The sequence below is a fragment of the Camelus bactrianus genome, chromosome 3 (assembly GCF_048773025.1).
Source record: "Camelus bactrianus isolate YW-2024 breed Bactrian camel chromosome 3, ASM4877302v1, whole genome shotgun sequence".
NCBI lineage: Eukaryota > Metazoa > Chordata > Mammalia > Artiodactyla > Camelidae > Camelus > Camelus bactrianus.
Window position 1 is genome coordinate 98,402,414 of NC_133541.1, and position 27,625 is coordinate 98,430,038.

General features: G+C 39.4%; 1 protein-coding gene across 1 annotated transcript; it reads right to left on the reverse strand.

Moving 5' to 3' along the window:
* Positions 1-2,177: 2,177 nt before the first annotated feature.
* Positions 2,178-27,625, reverse strand: ETF1 (eukaryotic translation termination factor 1). Its single transcript, XM_010971694.3, has 11 exons — positions 27,471-27,625; positions 27,208-27,311; positions 10,912-11,087; positions 10,385-10,524; positions 8,222-8,360; positions 7,727-7,917; positions 6,738-6,867; positions 6,032-6,187; positions 5,677-5,741; positions 4,773-4,920; positions 2,178-4,489 (listed from the first exon to the last, which is right to left on the reverse strand). The coding sequence occupies exons 1-11, from the start codon at positions 27,573-27,575 to the stop codon at positions 4,407-4,409; spliced, it is 1,437 nt and encodes a 478-aa protein (XP_010969996.1). The 5' UTR covers positions 27,576-27,625; the 3' UTR covers positions 2,178-4,406.

Below are 27,625 nucleotides of genomic sequence, written 5' to 3' on the forward strand. Positions count from 1 at the left end.
TGGCTTTGGAACCAAACAGTATATACCACAGTTTTTCTAAAGATTAAATGAGATGATGCACGTGACAGAACGCCTTGCCTGGTACATGGTTAACTGTTTAACAAAAGTTAGTGATCATAATTATTTTTCCATTGGGTAGCTCAAAGCCCAGGTAGAGACTCCTGGATCTCCTCTCTGTTCACTCATCCCTGTTTCCTTTGGTAGTTTGCCTTCTCTGTATCTCCACATTTTAAAGGTAAGCAAGCTGTTCAGGTACCCCTTAATTCTTGTCAGAAATTTTCCCACAAGCAGCAACTCATTTCTTCTACAGCCAAGAATCCTTAACTCTAGCACCACCTTGTGGTTGCCAGTGCAAACTCACCCAGGCCACTTGCAGAGTACCAAGGTTGGTTGCTGTGGGATCATCATCAGAGCCCCTTCCATCTGAGCCCTTGCTAAGTGCCAGGCATTGTAGTATGCATTTCATGTGTCTTACTGCATTCAATCCCTACCACAATCCTTATGGAGTAGGCATTGTTACAGGTAGGGAAATTGCTGCTCAGACACATCAAATAATTTGCCAGGGTCTCACAGGCATGATCTCTATCCCAGTCAGATGTCAGATCTGCTCCTCTTGTATCCTGATAGCTTTACAGATGGAAAGGCTCTTTAGATTTAGTATTCCTGATACTTATAGGGAAACTGAGGGATAGGAAAGGACTTACCTGAAATCCAAAATCAAACCAACAGCAGAGACAACCAGAGATGTTTGTCTACAGAGCTGACTCTCCTGGGCTCTTAACTGAGCTCCAGGATGAGCCTGCCAAGCAATTTCAGACTCTACCTGAAACAGTTCCCAGACAGGTTTAGAGTTTTCAGAGAACCCTGGAGGTAAACTATTTTTACCTCAATCTCTAGTGCCTGTTATTCAGCCATATCCTCAACAACTTCAGCACCCACTGCTTCTACACTTCTTGGCTTGTCAGTTCCTATATCCCTGAAAGGCACAGTCTTATCAGGGTGGGACTTGGCACGTAGGACTTTCAGCAGGCGCTCACTCAAACTGGCAACAAGGGAGAGGCTGGCATGAAGCTTAAATTGTACTTTGGCACTCCGCCCTGAATCCACTGTGCCTGTCTGGAAGCATCATGGCATGAGAACTGGAGCCAGAGAACAAAAGATGGCAAGTGCTACAGGCCCAGACAGGCAAGTACAACAGCCCGCATATCCGGCATCATTATGCTACCTTCCAACTTTTGACTTCAAACAGCATCTAGGGATGCATCAGGAGGAAAAATTACACTTCTACCATGCATGAGCATGCCTGCCCCTTCCCAGAGGGTGACTGGGTTTCATCAAGGCTACCATCTAAATCAGACTGGGCAAAAGTATGCTGAAAAAGCAAGTGACAGGAAAGGGTCCGTTACTGTTAAGCATTGTATTTTAAATCTGGAGAAAGCAAATCATGTACCATCTTGGTTCTTCAGTGAGCCTTCCTAAACTACCACGTAGAAGGAGCTCTAAGTACCTCCACTTTTAGAGAAAGGAAACTAAACAAAAAATCCTCTTGTTTTGACACACCCCAGAAGCACTGCTCCACTGGGCCAGCCTCTTGATTTGCTCTTGATTATCAAGGTTACTGTTCTCCTATCCAGTGCCTGGTATGCAGGATCAGCGGGAGGCTTCTGCTCTTCCATCTGGACTATTCTACTGACTCAAAGGCAACCAGATAAAGAGAATCAACTTTGGAATTAAGCCTGGGGTAAAATTTGGCTTCGCCACTAAAAGAGCTGCTACTTAAGCTCTTTTGGCCTGTTTCATCATCTGTAAAATGGGAAGCACCATCGACCTCCATGGAATGTTAAACTATGTGGGATAACATACTTGAAATGCCTTTAAAAATGGGGTGGGTGGGTGGAGGCAGTCTTCCCTTTGGCATGCATGTAGAGTAAGATAAAAATTAGTTTGGCCCCAGCATCTGGAACCTCCTTCCTCAGGCATTAATGCTGTGGTCATGACCTCAGATATCCTTTGCCATATACCCTTTCATAGGCAAATGTAGAACAAAACAACTAAATCTAAGGCTGAAAAGTTAGTAACTAAGCTGAAACTAACACATGCCTTGGAGAGCTCACACTGTCTCCACAGTTCAGACCTTTCTCAGGAGCAGTCCTAAAGAATCTCAAGCACACAAAGTATATTCTTAAATATGGTTTAATACTCTTCTCCATTTCTGTACATCACAACACCAAGATTTCGCTGCTTAGGATCTCTCTGTAGAGGCTATAGAGAATGCAAAGGCTACGGTTTTCACCCCCTCTTATTTATGTGTTTGTATGTGTAAGTGTAATACATATCAGTATATATTGATACACACATCAATATATAATGCAATATATATCACTGAAGAACACATTGATTAAAGAAATACAAAAATTTGGCATCATTTCCAAACTTAAATAGTAAAAATAAAAACTACAAAAGGAGCTGCATACCCTAAATGTATCATGTGAAACAAGCATATTCAAAAAATGTAAATTTACATCCAATTTCTCTGGTCTTGTCATATCACATTAGACCCATTTACAATGGCAAAACCCTAAGGTACTGCTGTGAAGAGAGCATGTTTGCTTGCTCTTGGGTGTTCTGCAAACAAACAGCAGAGCCCAAGGCAAAAGCCTGTTGCGGTGAAGCCCCCTCCACCCGCATTGGTAAATACCAAAGAATTGACTTTTCTCACTGGGGGTTGAGACATTAGGTTATACATCGACAGACAGTCATTTGGACCTCAGAGTACAGTGTGAGAACCAGAAGCTTTACATGTAAGACATACTCCCTTCATTCAAGTGAAACAGGATTATTGGAACGATAGGCAGGTCTGCAACCTGGGAACAAGGAGCTGGTTCAGACCAATAAAGCTACAAGTGACTGAGTCAAGTCAGTGAAGAACAGCAGTCAGGCACTGAAGTGTTTAAAGTACCCAATTTGAAAACCAAATGCACCCCACTCCCTATCAGTGTGGGGGTGATACCAATTGACTTTTAAAACCTTTGGTCCTTCAAAGTCCATTTGGTATACTTTTTTCCATCGCTAACACTGGGCACATCCTATACACTTTGTTCACTGTCACCACCTCAGGCACGCCACGACCTTGCATGTCAGCTGGGGTCAAGTCCGATTTACAGCCCAGCTGTGAAGCATAAACTTCAGGTTTCCAGGCCCACTTTTGGATCCAACATAGTTAAGTCCTTGGTGCCAGAAGCTGTGTTCCCATCCCTTCCCGCCCTTGCCCTTCCCACCCCACCTCCCATAATTTCTCCTATGAGAGGTGCTTGTTAAGTCCCATATTTGAAACAGATGATCCAACCCCACCAGGTCAGGGGTTTATAATTACATGCAATCATACATGTCTGTCGTTCCTGTGAAAAACCTTGCAGTCTATTTTTTATAAATCAAAACATTCACATAATCTCATGCCATCCAACACAAGGAAAACACGACCACCTCCCTTTTGCCAAGGACAGACCCAAGCAAAATAAAATATTCCTTAAATTTCTTTGCTTCCACTTAAATTGCATGTTTTAATTTCTCCCAATCCCAGCAATAGCACAGAAGCCCCACATATCCATCCCAAACTGGTTTGTAGTAGGCTAAGATTATGGGAACCTTTGTCAAAGCAATTGATGCTAAGGGCTCCCAAACCCCGGGTGCAAATGCGCCTGCAAAACAGATGGAAGGAAAGAGCACTGGCCCAAATGTTTCATGTGTCAGTTTGACTTTGCAGTGCAATCTGCATTCTTGAAACTGACAGTCTGGAGAGGAGGGGTAGTGTGAGGGAGTGAAGTTGAAATTGCCTCCTATTAGCTCACCCTTTCAACATTAAACAGAGACCAAGAGAGAAATGGTTCCAACATTTCACCACATATATTTCTTCTTATGCAGTCTAAGCTGAGAATGCCATGTAAATGGGTCACTGCGAAATGCAGCAGTTTAATTTTTCTCCAATCAAAATAAGAAACAAACCAGTATGATCTCATTTCTATTAACTTTTGAAGGTTTACAGCAGTTAAAGTATTTTTGCTTCTATGTATGAAGGTTAAAAAAATCTTTTTTTTTTTTTTTCATAAAATACAAGAGCAACCAATTTCACCATCGAGTAAAAGTAAAAACTGGGATTCTCTTAAATTAGTCCAAAGTGGCATTTAGGAACTTAGTTGTAGGCTGCTGCGCTGACACCATGACAAACCAAAGTGTAGGGTTGGGTCTGGTTTTGTTTCGGTTTTCTTTTCAATATCCAATGCTCATGGATTAAGTTCTGGAAATGTTCCAATTGTAAGGCAGGGATCTGTTTGGATTCCACCACGGGTATGCTCCTTGGGTTGGATGCTGGAGGGTGAGGCACGTTTTGCCGGACCCATGTCGACTACCTAGTAGTCATCAAGGTCAAAAAATTCATCGTCTCCTCCTTGGTATTCCATTCCCTGGAAATCTACTCGGTACCGCAAGATACCTGGGGAAACAAAAAAAGTAAATACCTGTGGTTCACATAAAGGGGTGGTTGGGAGTTGACTCTAAGAAGAGAAGCCCGATTTATTTTGCAGGATTATAGAAAGCAAAGGTGATGATTTAAAAAAAAAAAAAAGTTCTAACCAGTGAACCTGCAGCCATATGCTGCCTCAGTCCCCTGCCTCAGTGGATAATGAACATACCTCCCCTGAAGTAACTATTTTGGGATAGTCAGGAAAGGACGAGGCCTGAGACCCTGGCTTTTAGTTTTCTGATTTGCTACTCACCTCCAATTCCACCAAATCCTTTCACAAACTGGGATCCTTCTTGTGACTTATCTGTGACAATTTCCAAAGTAGCTCCAAATTTTTTATAGTTGTTAGCAAACCATTCCAGCAGAGGCATGCTCTCAATCAGCTCATGTTCTTGTCCTGTCTGCAGGGGCAGCCATGAGGTACATAAACAATTAGCGTTCATCAAGTCAGGGACACTTGCTCCCTTGCCCACCAACATTCTCCCCCTCTCATTATGTGTATTTGTGTGAAACTAAGTGAATTCTGATTTCTGGCGACATAATCGCAACAGCACAGAAATTCTGATTACTTCAAACAACATTCCTCCCCATGCTCTAGCCTCTGTAATGGAATGCCAACCTACACTTAGCAGTTATAAAGTGTCTCTAGGAGCACTCATTCAGCAGCTGAGAAGAGACAAGACAGAACTGCTTTTTGGAGCAGCCTCGTAAAAGCCAAAGTCCTTTAACTCAGGATTTGAGGAAGCTACCAATTAAAGGGATCTGTGTTGCGCAGGTGACACTGTAAGCTGTGGGGATGCATTTAGGCCAAACCTACAGAAGGTGCTTCAGTAGAAGAGTTGGTAAAAGTAAGTGAAGAAAGCAGCACAGATTTCACAGTACAGGAAAGGTATAAATCTTCCTCTTTGCTACTTCAAGGATGAACATGTTTAATTACTTTAAAAATAAGGAGCCAGAGTAATCATGATCTGGCCACCTTCCTTGGAATCAGATCAGTATATGGCAGATAAGAGCTGATCACTTTCTGGTACTTCCCACAGCCAACAAGTATGAGGTTTGGTTTCCCAAGGCTGATATTACTTTACACGGCCAATGTTCCAAGGTATGGATTTATATTTCCTTGCATGTATCACCAAACTAAGTAAATAATCACATACCTCTTTGTCTGTAAAATGAGATTTATCCTTCTCTTGTTCTGGAGTTAGATAGAGAATTTTCTCCTCTGTAGTATTGGGGGAAAAAAATGTGTTAACCTGGTTCTCATATACTACAAACAGGTGTTAAGTCCCATGAGATGAGTTAGGTTAGATGAAAGGGATCTTGAACTCATTCTATCAACCTTCTTTTCATAAGCTCATTAGTCACATGCACTGAATGAATCTCTACCAGGTACACTGTTCCTATCATGAGGAAACACCAAAGATATCAGCCACCTTTTCCATGTCTCCACCCCAGGCTTTTTGAAAACATAAGTCAGTAACAAATAATAATCTTATTTTCTAATTCTCCTACCTTCTGTGCCTTGGCAATGAAGAACGTATCTCATTATATCCAGATTTTCATAGACTATTAGAATCTCTACAGCTCCCATTTCTAAAGCCTTTAGTGTATCTTCAACTCCAAAACAGTACTTGCCCGTGTCCTGGCTGATTTCATCAAAGTATCGCCCTGTGGTTAGGGACAGGTCAATAAGAACACATATTAAGGTTTCTTTTGTAGATATAGATCCTCTTACACAAACTCAGAGAGAGAAAAAAGTCAACTTAAAAATGAGTAAGTAGAAGTGCCAAAGGTCAGCAAGAAATCATACCAATAGTTTAGGCTCCAGAAAGTAACTCTCAAGAGCTAACATTTGGGCCAAATACACAACCACTTGGAAATGTGTGTGTTAAATGGAAAACAAAGCCAAACAATGCCCCCATTAAGCTTTAATTCGAGCTCTCCATTCATCACTCTATTACAAAGGATAATTAATATGGGGAAATAAGACTGAAATTTGGTTCCTATTGCCAAAGGGTAAAAACAAACACATTTATTAGACCTCTAACAACTAAAGGAAGATTATAAATAATACCACTGAGAAATATTTTAATAAAGATGCTAAATCTTCCTCTTTTACCTTTTCAGTGTCTTGTTTCATACATACAATCATGTACATATATATATACACATACAAAAAAATTTTAGATTAAGTAAATAAATTGCATTTCACTGATACCTATTAATTTCTTCTCTTGAATGAACTTCACGTTGGAGAGGACTTCAGTAGATAACTCAATAGCTTGGTTGAATCCATTCTCACCACCATAGGATATATCAACTAATTTTAAAACTTTTGATTGCAACCTCTGACAGTTAAAAAAACAAAACAAAACATAAAAACAAATAACAACAACAAAAAACACCACATAATCAGTACTTCAAGACCCATTACCTCTTAATGGCATACAAAACTCAGCAATATGACCAGTGAGGTATACAGAGGAAGAATATGGGAGGAGCCCAATCTATTCATGAGCAAGTCTCAGTGAGCAACAGTGCCAAAATAAACTTCCCCGGACAACCATATTACACATTCTGTTAGACCTTAAAAGGCTAACTCATTAAACACACAAAAAAAGTACCCTGTGAAGGAAAGGAGGAACTACTGGCTCCTGCCATATAAGGTGGTAGAATTTAAATACAGCTTCTCTGTTGAGCCTTCTACCACAATGCTCCTTACTACCCCTCCTCCAGAGGAACACCTTGGGAATGTGTTACGCTGAGCCTATGTTACAAACCAAAAGAGCTTTCTGGATTAAATGCTTTAGACTTAATCAACTGTTATATTACTACCTCCAGGAATAAGTAAGAGAAAGACAGGAAAAACCAGCTCCGGGTTTCTTTGAAGTCAAACTCCATTTTAAAGCTAATTATGGCAACCCACTAAACCAGGTGCTAACATAGGGCCCAGCAAGATCCTTAAAAAAAAAAAAAAAAAAAGGGTATTCCAAAAGAGAAAAAGCCCAGAAAGAGATGGGGAAATATTTCCTAATATTTCTAATGATACACATGGAACTTTACCAGCTCAGAGCTAGGTTTTTAACAAGGAATTTAACACTTAAAAGTAAAAAAAAAAAAATAAAAGATGTGCATGTCTCAATACTCAGACAACTCACCTACTCCCACCTAGAAACTTATATAATGGAGCACCTACTTCTCACTTACCTGATCAAACATATCGGATTGACTTAGTTCTGTTTTAAAATCAGCTGATCCAGCTAAAACGAGACCAGCCACATTCACTTTGTCCCCAGAAATAAACAGCTGCACAGCAGTCTCAGCTACTTTCCGAACATAGTTATGTCGCTTTTCCATTCTTAAACGGGCAAAGCGCAAGGCTGACTGACCTCCTCTACCTTTGACACAAAAAAGTGGGAGAGAAAAGGCAATTATTAAGAACTACGAGATGCCTTGTTAATTAAAAACTACATAATCATGCTATTATTCCCCAAGGAAAGGACAAAGAGGAAAATCACTATTCCCTCAACACTATCACTCATTTTTAGAGAGTGTCTACTAATTCTCTAGTCAAAAGAGCCACAGGCACCACTAAGTCATTTCATGATGCTTCTCCCATCATCTGGATTTACTTTCCCCCATATACTATTTCCTCATTGGTAGACACAAAGCAAAGGTGCTCATGTTCTCTTTCTAGATTACCATGTTTCTTTGGGAGATCCACAGTGAATTTGTGCAGGACTTCTCTTGTATTTCCTTGGAGCGTGCCAAAAAGTGCACCACTACCATCTATTACAATGAAACCAAACTTGCTATCGTCTGAAAGTAGTGCTGTAAGAGCCTGAAAAGCAAACACAGGTACCACATAATACATGTCAGAGCTTTGCTAGGATCAAGACAAAATCTGAAAGAATATATACAAGCCCTCTCAACCCACTTATAGAAAGGTTTTTCTCTAGTACCACATCATGGAATAATTTATAGACTTCAGCTATAAATATGTAACTCATATAAATAAAACTGAACATGATGTAGGAGAAAACCAACAATACCAATATACCTTTCTACCAACCTGACATGGACACAGAATACAAACCTAATACAGAGTTACAGGGCTCAAATTATTCCGAGGTCCTTGATTTTAGACTGATAGTGGTCTAGAGAACATAACGTTCAAATTAAAAAATCTAACCTCCAAAAGCTGATTTTTTTTGTTACCATTAATAATCCTAGCATTAAAGGGCAGTATTCACTACAGCAAGTAAGAATATCTTGTAAATCAATTCTAGAGTGGGAGTGCTCATCAAGTACAAAACCCAGAACGGTTTATAAAAAGATCTTCCAGTTTTGAAATGTTTCATTTAACTATGCCTTGAGCATCATTAATGACATCAAGATCTAAAACTCAATAAAACTGAGTTTTGAAAGGTATTATAAGGTGGGGAAAATGCTCCTTCTCGGTTAGCATTATATCCCTGTATTTCTGCTTCCTGAGAGAGCAAATAAAAAATAGTCCTGGGACCCACAGAAATGGGCACAAGTTTCCATGATGCAGTGTAAATATTATAGACTTGGTAGGTGACTAACTGTTAGGTGGCAGCCTCTTAAGAACCAAGAAATTATTACCCTTTCCATTTTAACTAAGGGAGAAAATAATTCCTTCAGGAATTGACTAGAAAGCAGATTAATCATTAAGAATCACTCTTAAACCAAACCATGCTTAATAATTGGCATTAAGACATGAATACTGCCCCTGTTAAAAATTTTACCTTATCGTGATAACCTGTTAGGTAGCTTGATTAATTTACATTTCAACATGCCCACGCATAGGGAATAGACTTATCCCTCATAAGAATGTATAAATATCCTGATTAAATAGGACATAAATTGTGTTGTTCAGTATGCCACATTTGTAACCAGTTAAAGCCAAAATAAAGCTAGCAAGATGAAATGGTACCTTGGAATAGGAGTTAAGGTTTAGAAAAACCAATGAAGCTAACTTAATAAGTAAACTAAAACTAGGTAACACGAGTACCAGGTACTACTTAAATCAACAAGATTCAAATCTGCTTTCATCAAATCAGCTATAGATAAGTGGGAGAGGGTGGCAAAGAGCCTCCCCAATGAAGCTTTTGCCAGAAGGAGGCTGTGACAGCCAAGAGAAAATCAGTCTCTACCAGCTATGCAACCGATCAAGATCCAGCTGGAGCTGAACTTCCTGTCAAGTTAGCAAAATCATCCATTGTAAACTGTGTCGACAAATGTCAGTTCTAATTCCACTGTAGAGGTTCTCCCCTAGGTCGATGAAAGGCAAGAGACTGAACTAGGAGCCAGCTGTGAATTCCTGATTGTTCTACTGTTGACTGATTTAGGTCACTCTAATGAGGTTTCCTTTCCACCCTTAATGTTAATCATATTATGGCAGTTCTGTCACTCAAAAGTTTCATGGGGGAAAAAAAGCTCTTACAGTCCTGCTAGTGAAGATTTTACAATCTGTGAGCTGAAACTAAGAGTGCAAGAAATATAGGCAAGTATCATGGATATATAGGGAGAAATGGAGATCAGGTAGCCAATTATTTTTTTGCTTGTAACTAGTTCTTCAAACCCAGCTTAGCACTTTCCTCAAACATGCTGAACGGTATCATTCAGTGTCACAAAAAAAGTAAACTTTTATTTTTGAAAATAGCCCACTTTATAAAATGGTACAATTATTTAGGAAACAGTCTGGCAATTCCTGAAATGGTTAAACATTGTTATCATATGACCCAGAAATTGCACTCCTAAGTATACCCCCCACACCTCATCCAATGAAAACATATAGGGTTTTCTTCTGGGGTCATGAAAGTATCCTATGCTTGAACTTACCTCTGTATGGAATTTGTTGTCACACAAATACAATGATGTATTAATTGGTTTGAAAGGTTCAAAGTCAATGTTGACCTTTTTTTCCTTTCCTTCTTCTGTTACAATTGTACCACAGTAAACAACCAGGCCATTTGGAGGTACTGCAAAGAACACAAACAATTTCTCTACTTATATCCACACCTAATTTTCCTCAATTAATAAGACATGTTATGTTCCCACAGTCTATCATCCCTGCCCCTTTAAATCATAATTTAAATAAAGCACAAATATCTGTAAATCTCTCAGGCAGAATTCTCTCCTTAATTTGAAAACAACTTCTTGAGATGTTTTAAAAGGGAAGATTTACTCTTTTAAGAACAGTAACTACTACTTAACTTTCAAAAAAAAAAAAAAGACTAAATTTTCCAAGGCCAAAGGGACTGGGTGGAGAATACACAAGTGACCAAAAGTATCATGGCAGCATCAAAGTGGAAAATACAACCAAGACAAACAAAGTAGAGGAAGCATATGATCAAGCTTCAGATTACCTTTGTTATAAAGTTTGAGTCTCTGTTGTACAGATGTAATGGCTCCCAGGACTGAAAGGCGGTTTACTCGTGACTTTATGTTAGATGCAGTTCCAAACTCATCTGCTAACATTTTTGCCACTCGCGAAATCTGGTCTTTGGGAGGAATGATCAATGATATCATGCTTGTGCCATTGCTATGGAAGAAAGAATAACATTAGCAGTTCAAGTACTACATTAGTAAAGAGCTTATTTCATGCTTATCATTAGTAAAGGGTGTTAAGAGTGAGATACCCCTAAAATAGTAGATATAAACCACTCTCAAAGTGGGTGAAAGTAGAAGCTATAATAGTGTAATCAAAGTGTACCAAAACTAGGACTAGTGTTCAGAATATGGTAGGTGCTCAACAATTTGAATGAATATTAGCTATGTAGTAAGTAAAGAAATGAGGCACTTTAGTGGGGAGGATATAGCTCAAGTGGTAGAGTGCGTGCTTAGCATGCAGGAGGTCCTGGGTTCAATCCCCAGTACTCCCTCTAAACATAATCAAGTAAATAAACCTAATTACCTGCCCCCACCCAAAAGAAATAAGGCACTTTATGGGGTGGGTGGCAAACACCTCATCCTCCAAGGACAAACAGAGAAGCTTTGGTAAGGGTGTGACAACAGGCTGGAATTTGACCATAAGTCCACAGCAAAGGCTTGGAATCAATCTAGTGGTTCTTCAGAGGGTGATGCCATCACAGGGCAATGCAACAAGTCTTTCCAAGTCCAGATGAAGTACCAATTTAGTATCTTGTTCTTCCTTTTTAAAATTCCAGACACACCATGTAAATGTATATTCATTAATTTAGTATCCTAAGTACCCTAATAACGGGAAATGAGAGCCTGGGAGCCACACAAATATCCAGTTAGGAAATCTCTGCATATCTGTCTTTCACACTCACACCCTAAATAATTTATCTCTAAATGTATTTTATATATTAATCGCTTCTAAGTTTCATTTAAAAAGAGCAATGCACTGAGAGTCTGATCAACTCTAGGTACCCAAGCAAATTTAAGTTTTCTACAACTAAAAACCAGGTCCAAAGTCTGAACTATGGAAGATGCCACCAAGGCCTTGTCACATGGGAGGTCCCTTCTGAGCAGCCACCAACCTCTCTCTAACCTCAGTACTGATGCCAGCCACATCTTTTTTACCTACATTCTCAAGATCTTTTAGCATCACCAGTTAAGAAATACTTCATTTCAATATTCTTAGTTCTACCTGAAGCAAATGTAAAAACTACATTACCAGAATATACCAATTCATCACTTATAATTAGGGTAATGCAAATCAAAACACAAAACCACTTCATACCCAGTAAGATGGCCACTATTAAAAAAAAAAAAAGTGTTGGCAAGGATGCAGAGATAATGGAACCCATATATACCGCTGGTGATGATGTTAGATGGTATAGTCATTATGGATAACAGCATGGCAGTTCCCCAAATAAGTAAACATAGAATTACCATATAGCAATGGATCTAGCAATTCCATTCTGGATATATACCCAAGAGTGAAAGCTGAGAACCATTAGATACTTGTGTACTAATGCTCATAGCAGCAACAATTATATCAATCAAAACAGTCAAATGTCCACCAATGGATGAATGATTATAATGCGAATGTACTCAACACTACTAAACCATACCCTAAAATTGGTTAAGATGGTAAATTTTATGTTGTATTTTGCCACAAAAAAAGAAAGAAAAAAGAAAACAAAACACACTTATGAAATAGTTCATCTATTGATATGTTTAAAAAATTTTAAAACATATTTCTCTTAAAACAGCAGTTCTCAATTGTAGCTGCACAGTAGAATCATCTGGTGAGTTCATTCTAGGTGGTTCCTTTCACTGAATTCCCTAAGGTGCTTTTCTCATCTCTGACTCTCTTCTTAGTTTAGGAAATGCAAATTCAGTGAATTCTCAATTTTACTGTTTGAAATATTAGATTATCTAGATCAAGTGGACTTGCATAGACATTTCTCCAAGATACAGGATGCGGAGAAACTGAATCCCTTATTCAATGCTGAGAATGTAAAATGGTACAATACTTTGGAAAACAGCCTGGCAGTTCCTCAGGTTAAACAGAGTTACTGTATGACCCAGCCATTCCACTCGCAGGTATATGTTCAAGAGAAATGAAAACATGTGTACACACAAAAACTGGTGTTCACTGAGGCATTATTCATAACAGTAAAGAAGTAGAAAAAACCCTATGTCCACTGATGAATGGATAAACAAAATGTGGTATTATCCATACAATGGAATATTACTCAGCAATAAAAAGGAATAGAGTTGGTACATTATTTACATTGTACCAGTTAAAAGTAGTAACAAAAGATCACACATTGTATAGTTCCACTTATATGTAATGTCCAGAACAGGCAACCCAGAGACAGAGAAAGGAGAGTGACTGCCAAGGAGGTATGGGGGATGGGACTGGGTAACCAGAATGAGGGTTTCTTTTGGGGTTAAAGAAAATGTTTAAAAATTAGATTACAGAACTATGAAAAAAACAGTGAATTGTACACTTAAAAAAGGGAGTAAAAGGGTGTGGAGGGTGTAACTCAAGTGGTAGAGCACATGTTTAGCATGCATGAGGTCCTGGGTTCAGTCCCTAGTACCGCCTCTAAAAAATAAATAAACCTAATTACCGCCCCCTAGAAAAAAGGAGTAACATTTACAATATATAAATTATATCTCAAAGCTGTTACTTAAGTATCTACATAAAAATCAGTACTCCTTTTAAGGTCTCTTGACAGCTTAAGAAAAAATCAAAGTTTTCCTGAGAAATGCTAATATGAGTTTACTAAATTAACAATAAATTCAGTAATAAAACTTAATAATTTAATGTTTAAAAAACTAAATTAGCAATTTTATAGAGAACAAGTAGCATTACGAACACAATCAAATGTGTAACACATATATACACGGGATACCGAAAGCCTCAAATCGGCCCTGACCAGGTCTAATGGCTTTCTTATAATATCTACCATCATAAATTGAGCCACTTTACATTTTGAAGGTAAGAACTGATCTGATACGAGCCAAAGCATGTTAAGAAGTATACTATTTTACAAACTGTTTCTTCTTGATAGCTGAGTCTGCAGGAGAGTTACTTCCTGAGATTCTTATAGATCATGATGCCCTTAAAGGCTGTGACAATTTTAATCATTACAAGTATTAGTGCCATAATGAAATGAGTGAGGGCTTTAGATAAACTGGGAAGACTGCCAGAAGCATTTAAACTTTCCCCTAATCACTGAGCTTGCATAGTAATTTCACATGTCCACCGTCCAGTGGAAGCTGTCAAGAAGAAAAAGATGGATACAGTGTCAAGTCAAATGGGCTTATGTGCCAAGTGACTTATAAGAACGGAAGAGGCACAGTTTGGGGAACAATATCAAAAAGTTGAGAAAACCCCTATATTAGCTTTGTAACTACAGTTGTTTGAAATCTGAAAATGCCTGGAAATATATCTTTATAGAGGAAAATGAACTTCACAAATGTGCACCTTGGTACTAGCATTGGAAAGGGACCTCATTTACAAGAGACCCTGCCCTCTAAAAGTTTTCTCCTAGTGGTAAATTCCATAGGTCCCTTAGCTAGCAAAATTTATAAGCAGACAAACTGGCTACTGAGCCCTTCCACTCTCAAAACAGTTACTCTTAGTTTGTCAGCTAATGTTCTGCCTCGAAAACCAGCACTGTTTCCGTTGACGTTTCTACTCAAAACCTAGAAGGCTGGTTCACAACCTTTGTGATACCTTCCCCAATGTACTACAAGTTGAGTAATGACAGTACATGGTAAAGTATGGTGTGTGCTCTGCTGCCACCCCTTGGAAAGGGGAGCAAATATTCTAGGCAAACCAGAGAATCAAGCACAATTATGTTGTCACCACAAGCACAAGCAAAATGATCATTACAAAAAGGCTGCTTTCAAGATACACTTCATATAAGATAAAGTGTATGCAAACACCATACCTAACCCATAGTTATTTCTTAATCTATATAAATGTATATATAGTCCCATTTAAGTCAGCTAAAATTTCAAAACAGTACTGATAAAGCAGAGTGATTCAGAACAATCCCTTGCTCATGTGCATACATACTTACACTAAGTCAGATATACTGCACTCTAAAATACTTTTCATTTTAAGTTTTAAAGCGTAACCACATAAAAGGAACTTTTGAAAACCAAGGCAAGGTGCCTAGAAATAAAAAATCAGACACACATGCAATTCTACCTATGGCCAAGTTTCAGTTTCTGAAGGAGATGGTAAAAAGAATTCCCAAATGAAACAAACTGGTATCTTTGATTACAAAAAAAGAAGTGTTCTTCACAGTCAGTGAGTGTTCTTTGGATCCTACTTTCAGACAATCAAATATAACAAACTGCTTTACTTCCAATATTTATTTTACTAGGCTTCTGAAGAGGAATTTCCAAAAAAGTTTTTGATAATTCTTTCTGGAGTTCTGTCAAATCCCAGAGACCATGGAGGAGAAAAGGAGTTTGCTCTGGGAGGGGCTGGAAAAACTGGGCAAGTAAATTTAACTTCAAACATGTTCTAGATTGTAGGTGCCACCTGTATGAAAATATACAAGATGGGGAAAAAGATAAGTCAGAACATGGGCTTTACTGGCTTGTATTTGTTTTCAGATGAGCAATTCTCAAAAGAGCTTATTTCTCTACCCTGGGGCATGTGGAATCTTTAGGGACCAAGAGAGTTATTTCTCAAAAGAAAGGCTCAGTTTTAAAAAGCTAATGTGCTCTGATTTACAGAGTAGTTTCCTAGGAGACAGAACTAGTAAAGAGGAAATCAGTAGGAAATGGAACAAGAAGGGGCTCCAAAGATACCAAGAGTGAAGGCACAAAACTCAGGAAGCTAATAGGCACCAAACCCCAAAGGATGGAAAGTTTGAGGCTAAAGAGGATGTTGGTACAAACTGAGTGAACCCAAAATGCCTAAAGGAAATCCTTAAAGCAAGATAATCATGTGGAGGACAAAGCAATGACCTTAAGATAAGCAGCTATTTTCTTTCCACTGCAGATAAGAAGATAAGCATTCACTAAGCAACTTTACTGTATGGCATCAGAGTTGGTCAATCTTACACTCACATCCATGTAACATCCTAGAGAAAGCAAAATAGTTCTCTAAGTAGTAGACACCTAAGAACATAATCTTGTTATAGGAATCCACTTAAAAAAAATGGTTTGAAAGTATAACCTGCCAAAAAAATTTTGGTATATTTCCACCAGCTTGTAGATTTGAAACACTACTTGAAAGTTAGTCTTGGCCTCTTACTCATTTTGAATTTTGACTCATGTTAAAAAAAATTTACCTTTCCCTAGTTTACCTTTGTGCCTCTCCCCACCCAGTCTAGGGGAAACCTTAAGTTTCTGACACCTGACTAGAGATGAGAAAAAAAGGATTAAATGGATGGCTTTTCAAGGCTACATCATAATCTCTGAAGTTTTGTATGTTGGGTTTGATACAAGCAGATTAAAGTTTTTCCAGGGAAGTTTCCAAACAAAATAAGCACTCATTTACCCCCCAGGCAAGCCAATCAAAGTTGCTAGACCAGTTTGTGTAAACACCAAAATAAAACCAAGGAAGCTGAGTATTTCATTTTAAAGTAGAGTGAACAATCCTCATGGTAGAACGAAAAATAAAAGCTCTCAAAAGGAGCTGCTGGCTGTCTTTAATTTTAAGTTTTCACCCACTCCTGCTTTGTCACTATATCCCTTTCCCAAAATCAAAAGCCCCTCATTTAAGAGTCAGTGAATTATGAAGTACACAGCAATGATTCACATGTTGTAAAAACTGGGCAAAACAAGACACAACATACACCGTGCCCTGTAAGGTTTCCAGGGGCCTCTGTTCTCAGATTCCTTCTTGTTCTCATCATTTTAGGGTACTTTCCCTTATCAAAGAAGAGTTCAGCAGTGTTTCCACCCAGAGGACTAACTTCTGAGAAATAAAACAGCTGGGAGACAGAAGGAAGTAGTTGTAAGTAGACTAAATATGGACAGTAACTAAAACTAGACAAAAGAGAATTTAGAGAAACAGCTGACAACTCTGTTCCCCCAATCTCAAAGGAGATTGTGAAAGGAACAGTTTCTCTCCCTAGAATGGGAGGTTACAGCAGTACTACCAATTAATTATCCAATCCAAGGTTTCATGGCCCCTAAACACTATGGACAGGCAAACATCAAGTTGTTTGAATTGTCAAGACTGAAAGGTCTCTAAAGAAAACTCAAGGTAATCAGAACAAAGCCTGGGCCGTGGGGTGTATATGTATGTAACTTTATGGCTCACAGAGTCCCAGCCTTTGATTCAAGATGCCTGCTGAAGCAGACGGACATAAGAACGACAAACAAAAAGAAAATCTAGGCATTCTTTGACCTATAAAGATCTCACCAGTGCTCATCATCATTAACATGCTCCAAGAACACTTTAGAAAGATAGGTAGGAAGAAAATGTGACTCTCATAAGTTTGTCCACTGGCCAATTTGCACAAGAGCCCCAGAACCCTTGGTAAACTTTCTAAAAAATAAAACAAAAAAGTTCGGATAAAAAAGATCTCCCCTTCCTCTATTCTGAATCAGTAGCTCTTACACAAGGAGAGTGAGGGTGGTAGTGACTGTGGGCAAGTGGGTGGGGGTACTAGGCCTTTTTTTTTTTTTTAGAGGAGGTACTGGGGATTGAACCCAGGAACTCATGAATGCTAAGCATGCGCTCTACCACTTGAGTTATACCCTCCCATGGGTTTTCCATTTTTCTTCTTTGACCAAATGAACAAAACTAAACTTTAATTTGAAACTAAAGCGAGTTTTACACAGGTTTAATATGGACAGGTATTAAGAGGGTGGTTATGAGCACAGGTTTTCAACTCAGACAGCTCTGAACTCATGTCCTGTCAGCACAACCTAGGGCAAGTTACACATAAATCCATTTGGGCCTGTTTCTACTTATTTCACAAGGTCATGAGGATTCTATAAGAGAATATATGTCAAATGCTTAGCATGGACAACAAACAGCAAACAGAATGTGCTCACTAAATGGTAGCTAGATGAAACTTGATGGCTCTTTGTGCCCCATCCCCTTGACCTTAATAGTAGAAGTCAAAGAATTAAGGGCCCAGCACAGCTAGGGGGAAAAAAAAAAAAAGAAACAGAAGCAGCACTGGTAGGTGGTACTGAAGTCTTATTTGAATCTGAGTAAGTCCAGAAAGAGAGATGAGTTCACTTTGCGGTGGGTGGTGATCACCTTTACTGAATTACAGGACCTGCCAAATCTTCTAACAGAAGAACCAAACCAAAAACACAGTTCAAAACAATATGGCCGGAACACTAGAATTTGTTTTGTAATTTATCACAAGGGAGAAAGAAATACAGAAATTTACTCTCCTCTAAAACTTCAGACACCAGTGATTTATTCTAAACTACTAAATACCAATTCAAAGTTTGCCAATCTTTCGCGAAGAACTTAATATGTGCCTTGAAATGACTTACTGTCCCTGCTTTAGCTTCACTAAAAAGCTCAAACCATCCCATTAGTCATTTACCATAAAAAACTAACCCTTCTTTTGCCACCTTTAATTTGGTTCATCCCTGCCTTGATCCCCACCCCCATTATTTATGATGCAAGTAGGAGGTAGATGGGGCTGCCTTTTATAAAGAGCTTGTAGAATACCAAACTAAGGGAGGATTGTTTCTCTTCAAAGAGACTAGACAAAGTTACTGGAAACTGGTTTTGTGCGACTGACCTTATGGTTAGATGCCATAACCAGACTGGAAAAGGACCAAGATCTGAACACACTGAGACATTAAAGCAGTCTCTAGCCTAGAGGATATAATAACTCAAGATGTTCCAAAACTTTTCAGCAGAAAGTTTACAAAAGGCTCATTTTAGTGTTCTATCCTCAAAAGCACTAGGATTACTCAACCATCCAAAACAAAAATGTATGTATCTGCTGGAGTATTACTTTTTCTACAATTACAGGAATTTACTTTGTCATAAAAAGAAAACTAAAAACAAAACTCAAAACAAACAAGCAAAAACACTTCACAAAATCAACCCAGTGGAATATTCCACCAGGGATCAGCAGAAGCTGGAAAATTTCTCTAGCATTCTCACATCAATGCAAAGCCAGGAGATATCAATCACAACCAACATTAGGGAGTCACTATCAACCAGTGTTCTACACGGGACCCTATATTTGAGAAAGTCCACTTCTTATCTTTTTTGGCCACTGTGCAAGTACTTTTCAAATAAAACAAAAGCCATAGCCTTCCTGTTAATCTTGCGAATATACAAATGAGCTTCTGGGGAAGGATTTAAGAGTAAGTTATTTTTCTCACCAATGATGCTCATTAAGAACAAACATGTTTAGTGCCCAAGTTCTTCATAGGGTAGATTTGCAAACAGCACGCCTGTTCACTTTCATCTTTGCTCCTGGGTCTCAGCACACCTGCTCCCTCTAGTAAATTGCAAATATCCCTGGACAAGAATCTTCCTTGCAGAAGAGAATGCAAGATTTTTCTATTCAGCAAAAGAAATACGAATCAAAGAGCACAGCCATGTGATATAATAGTTAGGATCATAGGCTTTGGAATCAGAAAAGTGGGAACAGAATCTAATAGTGCCCCTTGTTAGCCTGAGATACTCGGCAAGCTACTTAATCTCTCTTTACTTCAAAATTTCTTCATCCATGAAATGGCAGTAATCGCTTTTCTCACAGAGCTGCTGTGAGCAGCCAAAATGTATTTTATTCAACCCATCTTCACAAAACTAGTTTCATTACTTGATTAAAATACATTTCATCCATGAACCCCTAGCCTTGTCTTTCCTTAGGATCCTCCTTGCTTAAGTAGAGTCATGAAGGCCAGAAGATGCCAGAGAATGGGGTAGCCAAAAACCAAAAAAACTTTTTTTCAATAGAAAGCTAAAAATATCCATAGGTATTAAGGAATTAATGTTTGGGGATCAGTACATTTTCATTGCAAACCACAGTTTATTTAGGTTGAAAGGCAAATTTGTGTTGGGACTGTCTTAAACTTGTTCAAACCAACTTTACCAACAAGGCATATGTGTGAAAATGCTCTGCACTATTTCAATACACTAATAGCTCACCAAATATCACCCAACACAAAGCTTTTGAATCTAATTTTAGGCTAACTGGCTTTTAATCAATAAGGAATTTCAGTTACCATTTCAAAGTTGCAGATGAGTTACAGCCCCACTACACCACTGTATCAAAGATACTGTATCAGCCAAATGATACTAATGCCCAAAGTAACTTTTTTTAACAATACCTGCCTTGCCTAGGAAATCTCCCCACATAGTTATACAATCTTTCAGTTTTTGACAATGCCAAACACCTCATTCAAGACCCAAATCATCTGCTTACACTATACCCCCTTCAACGTGTACTGTGTTATTCTGTACTTACTAATATGGGGCTGGAAATGGCTCATATTACCATGCCAAGGTTCTGTCAGACCATGTTCTCATGCATTACACGTTGCTCCACCAAATGTATAAATGTCCAACCTACAGCAGGTATTTGAAGCTTATAAACTGACTAGTTAATAGTAAAAATGTATTTGTGGGCTTCATTTTCCATATACTTAGATGTGGGTTTGGAGAAAAAAAAATCTAATTCAGAAGGCCACAGACATGGCAAGAAAAAAAGACAATCTTTTGTTTTGACAAGGATCATTCTTCTAAAGGAGACCTTAAATGATCAAATGAAAATGTGAAAACAGAAGAGTACAGGCCCAGTACCCACAAGTTATCTGCATAACAAGAAGCTGTCAGGCATCTGAAAATGTCAAGTCCTCTGAACTAGGTGGGAAAGATGGTGACAGGAGTAAAGAGAAAGAATACACTGGATGAAAGCTACATGTCTGAAAATTGATGTTAAAAAAGATATAAAACAACTTGGAGAATTTAAAAAAGGGACAAAGTGAACATGTAAACACTTTTGAGACAGATTTACATACAAATCAAGTAGATGAAAGAAAAACTTGATTAAAGCACAGAAAGCTTGATCAATCTATCAATGTAAAAGAATCAAGTCTGTTTTCCCCTTTGTAACCACAAGTATAATAATGAAATTATGGCTCTTAAGCTTAATGTTTTGGAAGAGGTGAGAAAAAAAGCATAATCATGCTTTACCTTGATTCACCTGGAGTCAAAGAAAAAGACAATGTTTGAAAAGAGAAAAACAGAAACAGAAAAAGACGTTTTCATTTATAACAGACAGTAAGCAAGGGTTCAAAGTGCGTCCAGTGGCATAAGATAAAGCTGTTATCAGAGGGAACTTCATCATGTTCTCCCAGGACAGTTGCCCCAATGAGAAACCTTATCATTTCCAACCTGTTAGAATCTTGAACTTCCCCTAAATCCTTTCTCCCCTTCACTAAAATAGCAGGCTGCTGAAGAATTAAGAGACACCTACACAGTGTATCCCAGAAGGTCCTACTGAGACCCCTGGAGAACAGGGCTGGATTCAGAAGAAATTTCTGCTGCCCAAGTTCTCAGATGGACAGTTCCATCTGAGTTCCAGCAGTGATTCTAGAGAAGAGGCTTATTTCTCCTCTGACTCCTTAAATAGGGTCTAAAACCATTCAGCCCTGCTGCAAAACTGATATTGTAAGTCTTCTCACAGCTGAACATGTTCCCAGTACTAGGGACCACTATGAGCAAAGCCTCAACTCCAAGCCCAAAGAAAAAGGGCCCTCTGCTAAAAGGGTCCAACTGGCGTATTGTTGGGGGGGGGGGGGGACATGAGACAGGACTGGGGACCTACACTGCATTCTGCCTTAAATGGTATTCTAGTTAGGTATTCTTGCTTACCTAGGAATGTGTCCAGAGCAAACCTTCCTTTCCTGGAAGGATAAGTGTATCTGCTATTACAATGAGAAGTCTGTCAAGAGTTGAAATTCAAAGACAGTAATTGTTCATCAGGTTCACAGTGCACGCAACACCATGCCAGAATACAATGGCACTTAGAACTAGTTCTGAGTTGGGGCAGGCAGCCTATGACACTTGGAGTGGCCTGAGGAACACCACTACACACTATCAAATATACCTTTATCTCCTCCTCTTCCTCTCTTTTCTCTCGTCTTATGGCTTAGACCTGTAGGGAGCATCTGTATTTTGACCACTTAGTGAGAAGCTACCAGGACCTCTGTAGTTGTTTGTTCTATAATCCTCCCCTCTCAGGAAACTGAAAAACTATCAAGTATCACTTTAGTTATATAGCCAGCCCTTTAAGGATATGGAGAACTAAAGTAAAAATAAATGTATCAGAAACTCATCACTTTGAGAACATTCCAAGTGTCAGTTAGGTGAATGTTCTGCTAATCAACAATTTTCACTTGGGGAAAGTACCCAAATACATTTTACATACTTTATAATTTATTCAAGTCATATAAACAATCTGTCTATATTACTAGTCTTTTAGATTTTAAACCTATTCAATGACCTCATAAAATTACTAACTTCTAACTCAACATGTGAAGAATTTTATGGAGATTTTGGTCTTTGTCCCCAGCTTTTAGCAAAGATTCTAAAACCCTTAGAACTTTCTGAGATGGGAGTGTTTTGGTTATTCCCAGGGAGTCCCCTAGGAGCACACTTGAGTTTATGCCAATGGAGTGACCTAGGGTGGGGCTCTTAGACTCAAGATGGGGCTAGTCATCAGAAAGATCAAGCTATTCAAGGGTTCAACTTTCAGCTCTATCCACAGATTTTTGGGAAGGGGAAATTGCAGATTAAGCTCTTAAAAAACTCTTGAACAAGATTTAATGAACTTCTGGACTAGTAAACCCAGGTAGCATACCCCAGTTCACAGGGACAGAAGCTTCTGCACTTGGACCTTTTTGGACCTTGCCCTATGTACCATTTCATCTGGCTGTTTGTATCCTTTATAATATCCTTTGTAATAAATCAGTAAACATAAATAGTTCCCCCAAGTTCTTTGGGCCATTCTAACAAATTATCAAACCCAAGGAGGGAGTCACCGGAACACCCAATTTATAGCTTGTCTGACAAGTAGGGGAGGCCTGAATTTGCACTGGCATCACATTTGGGGGCAGTCCTGTGGGACTGAGCCCTTTCTTTACCTTGTGGGATCTACCATTACCTCCAGGTAGTATCAGAATTTAATTAAACTGCAGGACAGCTAGTGTCCACTAAGAATTTGGAGTACTGCCTGGTGTGGGGAAAAACCCCACAAATCTTGTAACAGAACTACTCAGAGTAGAGGAGAAAAATAGCACCTACCACCCCAATTATATATGGGGACAGGAAAGATACTCATGTATATAGCCAGGTAATTTTTTACTTCCTTCAAAGTCAAGGTATCTATAAGTTTTTTTTTTTTTAATTTAAAGATGCCTAAATTCCACAGAACACTCATGAAGCTTATTATAAACTGCACTGATCGGCAAACATGGGTATCTAAGCCCTCACTGTATCTGAAATTTGCAGGATTCCCTGCTGAAGATAAGTGAAAAGATATTCTAATACCCACAGATACAACTTAGCCCAAATTAACCTTGTCTGTTCCTTGGTCACATTCACCACTGTCCTTGGTTACAACAGGCTTTGGTTATGATTTTATTAACTGAAAACTATAAAGCTTCCAACACTATTTCTGGGACTACCTCTTGCTGGCTCAGAAAACATTAGGAAAAAATAACCTAAATTTCCCCCCTTTTTTCCTATGTATGTTCACCTGATTTAGTCCCTTATTCAAGATACCCACAACCATGGTTTCTATTTACATGGCCCTAGTTCTAGTTTTGGCTTATGTACACATTTGTTCTCATTAAGCCAACTGTGGAGGATATACCAGAAGCAATCATAAACCAGGAAGAACTACCACTAAGCTTTAAAAGTGGGACTTATACACAGCTGGTATTAGCTGGTTATTTTACTAGTATACACAGAAACTAACATTCCACTAGGCTTATATGAAGCTACTGTGTATGTCCCACCCAACTTAAATTCAAATTATATGTGTAACATTCCTTTCAACTCAGAAAATTAAGTATGATGCTGGCTACAAAAAGACTCCTAGCAAGTTCCCCATTTTATCCATTAAGCTCCTATAAATGGTCTTCCATAGACATGATAACATGAAACAGTCTGTTATAGCTCAGATTATAATTTGAGTAAATCCAGCCTTGTATTTTTTTTTTAAACATAAAATATATCCATCGCACAGTTTGGCACACTGGTTCAAATCCTGGGCTTTGCTACATTCCAGCTCTGTGACATTTCAGAAAGCAAGATATTTAATTTCTCAACCTCAGTTTGCCTTTTCTACCAAATGGTGGCAATACTTCTTGGCAGGATTAAGTGAAATAACATACTGCTTACCAAAGAGTCTATATAACATACTAAGTGCTCGGTATATTATTGTGCTTAGAAACTTCACTCTGTACAGATGTACTTAATCAGTGAGTCCATTTTGCAAGTGGTTCCCCTTTAAAGCTATATTACATTGGGGTCGTATATTAAGAGGTAATTACATACTGACTATCTCCATTCCAAAATTACTTATATCCCAACGTACTTAAGAGTTAGTGTTTAAAAACAAAAAACAATCTGACTCCCATTCCTAGAATTGCTGGAGGGGAGGAAGAGGGACATATGTGGAGATCTTCATTTCCAAAACCATTCTATTAATCTATACTAAGTTTTGCTATCTAGTGCTAATAACCATGCTTGAACATAACCTGTTTTCTCCACAACTTGCCCCTTAAACACTGGCACAGATTCATTTTGCCATCCAGTTTGTGCTTAAAGTCCATCACATTTCTCCTAAAAATATTTTATCATTAGATAAAGAAGGAAAAACATTTCTCACTGTACACTATGATAATCTAGTAAGTCTGACTTTAATACAACTCAGTTATGAAAATACAATCTTGCTATTCCCAAAACCAAATTGGTATGTACTGGGAAACTTCTGAGTCAAGCAGAATAAAATTGACTCCCTTACTGATACCTAGAGATGGCCAAGATTTAAAATTTTCATGGGCTCAAGATGCAACCAAATCATGAATAAAAGCCAAGTAGGCAAAGTAGGACATGATTATTAACCACAATGCTTAGAGGAAGACTGCTCCCCAGCTATTTTAGACAACTTAATCTTGTCTAAAACGTTCAAGCTAACTATCACTTGGAAGAAAAGTTGTGTATAAGAACCTCATTTTTAGCATGCTTCAAACTTTACTGAACTTCGCTAAACAAAGGAATAAAGCTTTTCAAAGCTTTAAAGGAGGAGATTAAAAGTTTAAAGTGGCTAGGTAACACGGCTAGGAGCAAATTTAAGAATGAGCTTCCTTCATCAAGCAGCAGAAAGGAATGTTGTTCCTTATTAAGCAGTGTTATCTTCAATGTTATTTCACTCCGACAAGAAGTAAATTACAGTTTGAATTCACATTTTAGACTTCTTCAGAGACTATAATATACTCAAATTCTAATGTGTGAATCTTCCTTGAAATTTAAGTAACAAGAAAACAAATCTAAAGGTCACATCCAACTTTAAACAACAGCAATCTATAAAAGCAATACTCAGTTGAAGGATTCAAACAACAACAGAAGATACTAGTGAAACAAAAGAACCTGGCTAATTCCTGGTAGTGCATCATAATGGGTCATGACCTATATTACCCCTCCTGTACAGTATTCTCATAGTTGGAGAATAATTATTACCAAGTGGCATGGAATCATCTGTGTTCAAGTTCCTGTAAGATTATTAACTAGGCCTGAATATTCTATTTTTAAATTCAAAGAAAAACAAACCTAAGGAATGAAAAATAAGCTGCTACCTTCAATTCACATTAGAGAAAGAGTGAGCAAAAGCCCAAGGGACTGAAGAGGACCAAACTTTCAGAAGTTTCATCCCAAGCAGAAAGGTCACTAATTAAGAACAAAACACAATGGTAAAACCAGTCTGTTAGCCCTGGGCCTTCAATGGAACTAAGCATACCTTATTTCATAAAGTAGTAACGGTTATGAGTTTGATTAATCCTATTATAGCAAATGCACCAATCAAGGAAAAACCTGGGCTGGAAACCAGAATGTCCAATTCCTCTGCTGAAAACAACTTTCAACATGGCCTGGGACAGGCCACTCTGTTATTCTAAAAATGCTCAGACATACAAATATGTAATGTTCCAAATACTTTTTTTTTTTTTTGCCACTTCCTGTGAGTAAAAAGTTTGGGAAAAGAACAAAATAAAGTCATAAAGCGAGAAAACAGGAATATCGCTGACGCATCTTCCCCAAAAGAGTAACTTTTTTTTTTTATTTAAAGAGAGCATATAAAGTCAGTTTTAATCTAGCCTACCCTTTCCACAGTGGACACACCTAATAGCTTATCAAAATTCACACAAGCAGTTTTAAAGCCCACCTAACTCAGTTCTGAATTTCAACAAGCATTAGTACACCAGGCACTTCTATCCCTAGAAATTCCAAAGAGAGGTTAAAACGGACCCTGTTGTTACAGTTCATATCAACGGCCCCATAACCCGGATTTCTCCTGGATATACAGATATAGATCTGCCAAGCAAAACCTCCCCTACTCCCCCACCCTGCACACGTGGGCATTTTCACTTTATAGGTGGGTCCTGTAACAGCTAAAACCAGGAAGCTCCAGGGTAATTAGAGGACTTGGTGGAAGTCATCTTGGGAGAGTTCTAAGACCCACAGAAATCAGAGGAAGTCAGAAAAAGGTTTCCCCTGATCACCTCTCCTTCCTGCCCCATCCAAACTTCACCCACCAGGGTCTCAGAAGCCCGGGAGGGGGAGGCCATTTTAACGAGGCTTGGCTGAGGAACATGAAGGGAGGGGAAGAGAGGAAATCAGGGAAGGGCGATCGGAAAGGAAGGCCGGACCCTTTTCCCCCAGTAGCAGCCGGGTCGGGTGGCAGCACCTGGAGCTCAAAGGAGGAGCTGGATTCAAGCGCCTGGGAAGGGTACAAAAGTAGCAGTGGCCTACCACAAGAGGTCCGAGTGGTCAGAGCCCCGGGAGCGGGGCCCCTTACCCCAAAGAGGGGGAAGTACCCCTTCTTGGGCCAACCGCGTAGACCCTCGCCGCTGGGACGGGGGTACTACCCAGAGGTCCAGAAGGCGGGAGTTGGCTAGTGACTGGTTCTCCTCATCCGGCCATGCGGCGCGGGGGCGGCCATCCTGAGGGGTCCGGGAACCAAGAGGGCACGGGGGGGCCCAGACGCGGCGCTCACCCACGGGCCGCCTCCAAGCTCTTAATGAGCTTCTTGATCTTCCAGATCTCCACGTTCCTGTCGGCAGCACTGGGGTCGTCCGCCATCTTCTCGCCTCCTCCTCCCTAGAGCGGCCCGGCGGGGCCCGGAGACACCAAGACCACAGAGTTAGCGCCGCCGCTGGGGCAGAGAGGCCCCCTTCCTTGCCACCCCCGAGTCCCTCCTCTCCCCGCCCCGCGCGGCCTGCCGCGGTGGTCGCTGGCTTTTCCGTCCCGCTAGCTTACCGAAGGGCCCAGTCCTGGGCGGCAGCGGCTGCTCCTCCCCGGCGGCGGCTCCGCGGCGGCGGCTCTGACGTAGGACACCGGCTCCCTCTCTCCAGGCAGCTGCATGTGTTGCAATCCGCTCACATGGGGCCTGTGACATCACTTCCTCCGCCAGG